The sequence below is a fragment of the Pterocles gutturalis genome, unplaced genomic scaffold (assembly GCF_000699245.1).
Source record: "Pterocles gutturalis isolate BGI_N339 unplaced genomic scaffold, ASM69924v1 scaffold15759, whole genome shotgun sequence".
Lineage (NCBI taxonomy): Eukaryota > Metazoa > Chordata > Aves > Pterocliformes > Pteroclidae > Pterocles > Pterocles gutturalis.
The window spans coordinates 1-8,557 of record NW_010133510.1 but is presented as its reverse complement, the minus strand read 5'-3'; the positions used below and the strand labels follow the sequence as shown (position 1 = coordinate 8,557).

Sequence of the window (8,557 nt, the reverse complement as noted above, 5' to 3'; positions counted from 1 at the left end):
GGGCCGACGGTGCTGGAGGTGTTCAACACCCGGCTGCGGCGGCTGCGGCTCAGCATCGACTACGCGCTGACCGGCAGCTACGACTGCGCGGCCGGCGTCAGCACCAAGATCATCAAGGAGCACGAGGAGAGGATGTTCCAGGAGGCTGTCATTAAAACCATCGGTGAGGCATCCCCGCAGGTTTCTGCTTTGTGCATCTGCGAGATTATCCAGGGTGAAACAAAACTTAAGTCACCCCCACCTTCATTCTGTGATTCAGAATTCATTCTGATGTCATTCAAAATCATAATTGAATTTTTTATTATTATTTCCTCAACATATAGTATTATAAATTCATTTATCCATTTGCAAGTACTGGATTTTTATATATTTCCTGGCATTGGGCAAGACTTCAAAGAATCTTTCTGATGTTGATATCACCATTTGAACAGTAAATAATACTTAAGCTTAGTAAAAATGTTTATCAACGCCAAAATTTATCTGTAACTGATCAGAAAAAAAAAAAAAAAAACCACAAAAAAAAACCCCAAAACCAAAAAACAAAACCCAACCAACCAAAAAAAAAAAAACAACCCAGCTTCCTCCAAATTAGAGGATTTCCCAGAGGAAGGAGGGTGTGGAGATTGCAGTCTCTTTTTCACAGACAGGTTGAGCCAAACTAGTGCCTCTGGTTAATCATGAGACCTGGTGACACCTGAAGTCTTTAATTTTTTAGGCGAGTCTCATCCTTGCAATCTAAGCTCAGTGGTTTTAGGCTTTCCCTGTGACCTGGTCGCAGCCTTTCGGTGCTTGACGGGGGCTTGTAAGAAAGATGGGGACGAACTTTTCAGTGGGATCCCTTGTGATAGGACAAGGGGAAATGGTTTTAAACTAAAAAAGGGGAGATTCAGACTAGTTGTAAGGAAGATATTTTTTTATGAATGAAACACTGGCACAGGTCACCCAGGGGGGTGGGAGATGCTCCATCCCTGGAAATATTCAAGGTCAGGTTGGATGGGGCTCTGAGCAACCTGGGCTGGTGGGAGGTGTCCCTGCCCATGGCAGGGGGTGGCACTGGATGGGCTTTAAGGTCCCTTCCCACCCAAACTCTTTGATGATTCTATGATTCATCCTAAAAGCAGTGATGGGAAATGGGATTTATTTATTGTGGAGTGCTGCACGCGCGGTGGCGGGTTATCAGCAGGGGGCATTGCACCCCCACCAGCCCCGGCAGAGCTGCTGCGAGCCGGCAGAGCCCTCTTTCTCCCTGGGCAGGAGACCCTGAGGAAGGGAAGGAAAAAAGGGAAAAAGGGCAGATGTCGGCTTACTGCAGCCACTGGGGATGGGAATGCACCAGCCCCAAAACAAGGAATGGGGGGCTGGCATCTTGCAGCCTCCCCTGGCCTGGGTTGCTCCACCTGGGAGGTGTTTTGGGGGGTATTAAATCATCCCAAAAATAAAGCTGCCTACAGGTACCGGATCCAGGTGAGCTTTGTCCTGTCCCAGCCTGGCTGTGGGGTCCGGCCCTGGGGGCTTCTCGGGGTGGTGGGCTGCGCCTCGCACCCTGCCAGCACCCTCTTGTCCCCGCAGGGTCTTTCGCCAGCACGCTGCCCACCTACCAGCAGTCGGAGGTGATGGTCTTCATCATGAACAAGGTGCCGCTGCCCTCCTCGCAGCAGTCCATCGAGGCTGGCAAAGCTGGGTGAGAGCGGATGCCTTCCTCCCTCCTCTTCCTCCCCCTTGCCCTGCTGCCCCTGCTGCTGTCCCGCGTCAGGGAGGGGGGTGTAAGGCTTTGAACATGGAGCTGAAAATTCTGGGGAGCTCCTGAAATCATTCCCAGCTTGAGGTGGCCTTTGGGGACAGGGTGGGATGCGGGCATGTTATCAGAAAGGCTGAGCATCGAAAGCTTCTGCCGAAGAGGAAGGGAAGCTGAGCAACGTGCGATCCCTCTCTGCTGCAAGGACCCCCTGCACCGCTGGAGCATCGAGTGGAAGGATTTTTCAGACAGAGGCACTGCAGCTGAATTCTGCATTTTTTCGGGTACCCGCTGAGAGATTCCGCTGGCAGGAGCTCGGTCCTGGGATGTCATCTGAAACGAGCCAGGAACAAAAAATAATAATATTCAGGGGAGTGTCTTGAGATGTCTCAGGGCAGCTGGGGAGTGCGGAAGCTTTTGAGAAGCTCCTGGATGGTTTTGGAGGACTGGCTGCTCATCGCAGCATCTCTCCGCTGGCCCCTCCGAGCTGCCTCCGAGCTTTTATGAACACCGAGCAGGAGGCAGTATTTATACCCGGCGGTGGAGGACGAGAAGGGAGGGAAAACACCCAAACAGCATAATTGCTTAAGAAGTGTGGGAACAAACCACGAGAGCTATTTGGAGCTGAGGGTATTAGCGCTGAAACGTGTAGGTAAGGAGCAAACAGATTTTCGTGCTATATTTATCTTCAGAGTATGGTCGGGCTCTTCCCACTTGTCTCTTTGCCGGCTGATAGGAGACACGGATGGGAGTGATTCCTGACGCCGGCGTTCAATCCCGGTTCATGCGGTGGGAGACACGCTGGGTGCCATTTGGCTGGGGCAGTTTCCTTGCTCTAGGAGCAGAATCAGGCTCCTAACCCCAGGATGGCCGTCACGTTTGTCACTGCTCCTTGATCAGCTTCCTTCGGGAGAGATTTTCAATCACGGCTGACGCTGTGTGAAGGATGCTGCTTGCTCTGGGTGCGACCCAGGGCTTTGCAGAGGAGCGGTCCAGCTGCTGGGGATGCTGCCGTTGGTGGTGTGGCTCAGTCCCCAGGCAGATGCGGGCAGCACAGGCAGCGTGTCGTGGGAGATGGGACAGCCTGGAGATCCCTTGGGGTGTCCCCTTCCAGCTCAGACAGTAGAGAATTCAAGATTTCCTCTTTTTTGCATTAAAAAAAAAAACAAACCAACAAACCCACGTTGCTGAAATGGAAGCGTTGTTCATGGTGGCTTTGCAAGAAGTGAGAAGGGAGTGAGGAATGAGGGTACCTTTGCGGGCAGGAGGGCTTGGGCTTCGTCTCACCGATTTTCAGCTGCTTAAAAGTGAGAAACCCGTTCGGAGGCATCCCTCCAGAGTCGCTGTGGGATGGGCACATCCAGAGGTTGGTTCATCATCTTGCACCTGCCCAGAGGGGCGGGTGCTGCCTTGGCTCCGGTGCCTGCAGTGGGATGTATGCTCTTATATTTGTTGTTCCTTTAGCAGCCTTTTTGCTGGCTGGGAAATCTGGAGCTTGTTTGTTGGAGACCTTTCCAGCATGGCTGGATGCGGTGGGGACTCTTAGGAAACTGGTCCTGCCCTTTCTGAGCCTTTTCCATCCTTTGGGTATTGGAAGGAGGGTTGTTTTGGTTTCACTTGGATTTTACCATTTATTTCCTCTTTCTGGGACAGGGAGAACCGGAATCGGCTGACACAGATCATGCTTCTCAAGTCCCTCCTCCAGGTATGAAGATGTCACCGTCCCCGCAGGAGTGTCCAGCCCCATGATACACAGGGTCCCCAGCATGGGGGAGCTGAGCTCAGGAACCCCCACCCCAGGGATGCTTTAGGAAGAGCTCAAGCTGCACTTAGTCCCCTCTGCTTGCATCCCCTCTTTTTTTGGTGTGTTTTAACCCCTCAAAGTGACCCTGTCACTCCACCTCCCTTTTTTCTTGCAGGTCTCTGTGGGTTTCCAGTGCAGTAACATGCTGACGGCCCTTCCCAGTGCCTTCCTGGACCGGCTGCTCTCCGCGGCCCTCATGGAGGATGCTGAGATCCGCCTCTTTGTCCTCGAGATCCTCATCAGCTTCATCGATCGCCATGGCAACCGGCAGAAATTCTCCACCATCAGGTATGTCCTGGGGGCTCAACAGGACTGGGACCTGCGGACCATGCTGAGCAGGACTGGGAGGGAGACGGGCTGGGCTGGGAGCGCTGGCAGGGTTATGAATAAGCCTGGTCCCAGTTCTGGGGTGGTGTAATGCTGCGGATCGTGGGCTGCTGGGAGCCAGATGGGTGGGGGGTCTCTGAGAGATACGTGGGACCACGCTGCTGGATGTAACCATGGTTAGACAGTGTCCCAGGAGGATGTGCAGGAGGAATAACCTCCTCAAGTGGGTTTGTCGACTGCTTTTTATCCCCACGGAGAGACCTGCTGGGCGCTCATGTTGTCCATCTGCGTTACCTTGGACCGTCATCCCAGCTGGAAACATCTCCGTGGGTTTTGCTGTGGTGCTGTGCTTGCACGCTTCTCTGTAACGTGCCTTTGTGAGCACCACTGCCTTGAAATCAGGTCGTGATCTGGCTCAGTGCTCGAATATCTGAGTTGCTCAGATGGGTTTTAAAAGCCACCGTTCACTTCTCCGCCTCGGTGCCCCCCAGACGCCTGGCTCCTGGCCAGCAGCTCTGCAGGCGTGCGGGAATCGCGCCTCCTCCCTCCGGTGTCTGAGTTTCCCCTTCCCCTTGGCCTTTCCCTGCAGCACCATCAGCGACATCTCGGTTCTGAAGCTGAAAGTGGACAAATGCTCCCGCCAAGATACCGTCTTCATGAAGAAGGTATTGTCGGGGTCCAGGTCAAGCTGTCCTTGTGCAGACCAGTGTGAGGACCGTGCCTCAGTTTCCCCAAGTCACACTGAGTCTGGATGCCTCCAAACCTGGGGATGTCCCTGGGGAAAGCCAGTGGGGTTCAGTTTCCATCAGTGTGTCACGTGTGGGTCTTTCTAGGCTCCTCGATCTGCTCTTTGCCCCACGCAATGAGTACCCCGGCGTGTGCTGGTACCCGAAAAGCTATTTCCCAAGTGGCTTTGGAAGTTGCCTGATTTTATTTCTTTTTATTCCCACCTCTTAAAACACTCTCAGGGTGGTGCAGACCCCTCGGGAGCTAACTTGAGGCTGAGAGAGGATCCGTTTGTTACCTTGTGCAGCCCCTAAACCAAAAACCATCGCAGAGCAGAGTTTCCTGTGCACCAGACCTGCTCTGGCCCATGCCCCGCTGCCAAGCAAGGTGTCTCAAGGGTTGGTTTTTTCTGCCATGAGTTCTGTAATGCTTCTGCAGCAGAAGCATCCTTTCCCTGGGCTGGGTGGTGCCAGTGCTCCGCTCTCGGACCTGCCGGTGCCTCTTCCCTGTCAGGGTCCAGCATCAACCAGTGAAGCACCATCTGATGGACTAGATGATCTTTCGAGGTCCCTTCCAATCTCTAACATTCTGTGATTCTGTGTGATTCTGTGATAGTCCCAGCTCCCTCTCCCTCGGGATTTCTTCATTTTCTTGGTGCTGGGAGGAGCTCTGCTCCCTGCTGGATGGGTGCAGACCCCTTTGCTGGGTCCTGCTGCGTTTCTTTCTCTGCGTTGATGGCAGCGTTGCTCACAGAGGATGCTCAGGAGGTGACGGCATCTCTCCATGTCCCCACAGCATGGCCAGCAGCTCTACCGGCACATCTACCTGATCTGTAAGGAGGAGAGCAACGCGCAGGCTCACTACGAGGCTCTCTACAGCATGCTGATGCTCATCAGCATCGAGCTGGCTAACGAGGAGGTGGTGGTGGACCTCATCCGCTTGGTGCTGGCCGTGCAGGTGGGCAGGAGCTGGACGTGCTGCCGGCGCTCCGTGCTGTAGGGCTGGGATGTGATGGGAAGGAACCTCTGGGAAGGGGGTTGGTTTGGAGTTGGGGTCTTTGAGGAAGGGGGGATGCAAGTGCTTCACCCTCTCTGAGCTTCTTCCACCATCGCGGGATCAGAGCAACATGCTGGGGAGAGACACCAGTCACCTTGTCAGCCTCTGAAATGCTGCAAACCCCAAATTTGAGGTGTTTGGAGGGCAGGTGATGCCACGAGGTGGTTGAAGACCATGCTGGGGCTTTGTCCATCCTCGTCTCATGGGGCTTCGTCTCTGTTGCAGGAGATTGCCCAGATCAACGAAGATAACTTGACAGCGTACAACCGCTGCGCGCTCTTCGCCCTGGGTGCAGCTTACCTGAACCTCATCAGCCAGCTCACCACCGTGCCCACCTTCTGCCAGCACATCCACGAGGTACGAGGGACGGGCTGGGATGGGGCTGGAGCCTTGTCCGTGGAGGCCCTGGCATCGGCTCTCCTGGCCAGCCGTGGGGTTTGAGCTTGGCTCCTTGCTTGTCTTCTGCAGGTCATCCAGATGCGGCAGAAGGAAGCTCCCTATCTGCTCCCTGAGGATGTGTTTGTGGAGGGACCCAGGTAAGAGCCTGGAAAATACCTTCAGGATGTCTACAGGAGAGGTGGGGAGGCACTATGTGTCAGGGAGGAGGGACGGGACCAGGGGGAACGGTTTGAAGCTGGAAGAGGGGAGATGGAGATGAGATGTGAGGAAGAAATGTTTTCCTGTGCGGGGGGTGAAGCAGTGGCCCAGGGTGCCCAGAGAAGCTGTGGATGCCCCATCCCTGGAGGGGTTCAAGGCCAGGCTGGATGAGGCTTTGAGCAACCTGGGCTGGTGGGAGGTGTCCCTGCCCATGGCAGGGGGTGGCACTGGATGATCTTGAAGGTCCCTTCCCACCCAGACCATCCTGTGATTCTATGATGCTTCCCCACTACCGGCTCCTGAGGGTTTGGCATCCATGGGTTCGTGGGCGATGGTGGGTTTATCAGCCCATCACTTGCCTGTGCTTGTCTCCTTTCCCATCTGGTGTTTTCCAGCCTGTTTAGAGTCCGAGGAGGATCCCGTGCAGCCAGGGAGGGGGGTGGCCACCACGGCTTGTGCTCACAGCCAGCCAAATGCTGAGATCAGCTCCATGGGCTGCTCCCCACCTTGTCTGACAGCAGGAGGGGTGTACCCCTTTAGTTCTCTCCCCCGTCCCCAGGAGGGAAGGCTCGAGCGAGCGGCTGAATGGTGTTTGCCACTAGCAGGGTTCAAAACCACAACACTGGTCAAGAGCCCCTCTGAGACTCTGGCTTTGTGCTGACGTGTGCAGAAATTGTGTGATATATCCAGCTGTGCTGGAGCTAAGCAAAGTCATGAGAGCCCTCTGCTTCTGACCCAGCAGGACTGGAAACCCTGCTGGCATGGTTCTCCTGGCAGGAGCCGTTGGGGTTTTCTCCATTGCCGTTGGGGTTTTCTCCATCTCCTTTGGGTTTTCTCCATCTCCGTTGGGTTTTTCTCCATCTCTGTTGGGTTTTCTCCATCTCTTTTGGGTTTTCTCCATCTCCGTTGGTTTTTCTCCATCTCCACTGAGTTTTCTCCATCTCTGTTGGGTTTTCTCCATCTCAGTTGGGCTTTTTCTCCATCTCTGTTGGGTTTTTTCCATCTCTGTAGGTTGAGCAAGAGCCTTGACCACCTGGGCCCAGAGGTCTTCTTCTGGCAGAGCAAGATCAGTGAGGTGCTGGGTGGTAGTGGCTACAACTCGGACTGGCTCAGCACACCCTACATCCCCCAGCTGACAGGTACGCACTCCCCTGGGCATCCTGGAGAACTCAGGGGAGGGGAAAGAAACTTCTCCCCTGCTCTGCCCAGTTATGGGGGGATGAAGTTCTTGTCCTACACGTGGGCATGTTGTTTTCCTGCTCTCCTTTCGAGGTGTTGCCTGGAGGAAACTGAGGCATAAAGCGGTTGATTGGGAGCTTCCTGGGGTTGACACAGGCATGGTTGGATGGGTGGAAGAAGCCACAAAGCCCCTCTGGGCTTGGCTCAGTCCTCGGTTCTGCTGGTTTGGGTGGATTTGGGTGGATGGACCGCTGCCCCGGGGGTTGGGATGTGAGGTTGTGTTCCCTGAGAGCCACCTGTGCTCGCCCCGTTGTGCCCAGAGTGGCTGCAGTGAGCAATTCTGCCCTTTCTCTTCCTCCCCAGATGAAGATCGCTTGTCCAAGAGGAAGAGCATCGGCGAGACCATTTCCCTGCAGGTCGAGGTGGAGTCGAGAAACAGTCCGGAGCGAGAGCAGGTACCGTCTTACGCCAGATCCCGTCGGCACCGCGAGGTTTAGCGGCCTGACAATGTGCAATTAAGCCCTTCCTAATTCTTCATTTGCCTGCAATGCACAATTGCTCCTCTGCCTGCAAGCACAGGAGCCCCTAATGCAGCCCCAGCATCTCTGGCAGCGAGCGGGGCCATAAAACCCCCAGATCTCCTGCTGCTCCCCCCCAGCTGCTGCAGGTCCCAGCCTGGGTGGGAAGGAGGGGTCACTCACTGCTCTTTGGGTGGAAAATCTTTTTTTTTTTCCCGGTATGCATATTTCTTAGCAATGGGAGGCTTTGCTGAGGTGGAAGGCTTGGCTAGTCCAGCTGGAAAAAAAAAAAAAATTAAAGGTGCAAGTTGCCAGGGAAAATATCGCTGATCTTTAAGGACAGGCTGTGTTTTGGTGCAAGAATAAATCCCGGGACACTGGTTCTGGGTTGCTGTGATCTCGGAATGGTGTCCTGTGCTGTGTGTTCAGCCTCATCTGCCTTTCCCCTTCCTTTAGCGAGCACCAGCCGAAGAGATCACGTACGAGACGCTGAAGAAGGCGATAGGTAAGCGAGGGAGCCGACCGTGGAGGTGGGGGTGTTCCTGGGGGGTCTGGTCCCAAAGGCAGGGGCTGAAGACCCTCTCCTTGGCTTTCTAGCGATGCCCAAATCCATAG

The 8,557-nt window shown here is 54.7% G+C and overlaps 1 protein-coding gene across 1 annotated transcript in view; it reads left to right on the top strand.

Annotated features, from left to right (window-relative positions):
* The window catches only part of EFR3B (EFR3 homolog B (S. cerevisiae)), a gene marked incomplete at both ends in the record, with an annotated part of 9,356 nt that extends 909 nt beyond the window's left edge, over positions 1–8,447 (top strand). The window contains 11 exons of the mRNA XM_010081270.1: positions 1–163; positions 1,570–1,681; positions 3,389–3,440; positions 3,655–3,827; positions 4,456–4,531; positions 5,388–5,549; positions 5,874–6,005; positions 6,117–6,184; positions 7,257–7,384; positions 7,788–7,879; positions 8,399–8,447. The exon at positions 1–163 is cut by the window's left edge and continues 1 nt beyond it. Coding sequence (XP_010079572.1) covers positions 1–163; positions 1,570–1,681; positions 3,389–3,440; positions 3,655–3,827; positions 4,456–4,531; positions 5,388–5,549; positions 5,874–6,005; positions 6,117–6,184; positions 7,257–7,384; positions 7,788–7,879; positions 8,399–8,447 — 1,207 coding nt within the window. The remainder of the gene's footprint in view (positions 164–1,569; positions 1,682–3,388; positions 3,441–3,654; positions 3,828–4,455; positions 4,532–5,387; positions 5,550–5,873; positions 6,006–6,116; positions 6,185–7,256; positions 7,385–7,787; positions 7,880–8,398) is intronic.
* Between the last annotated feature and the right edge of the window lie 110 nt (positions 8,448–8,557).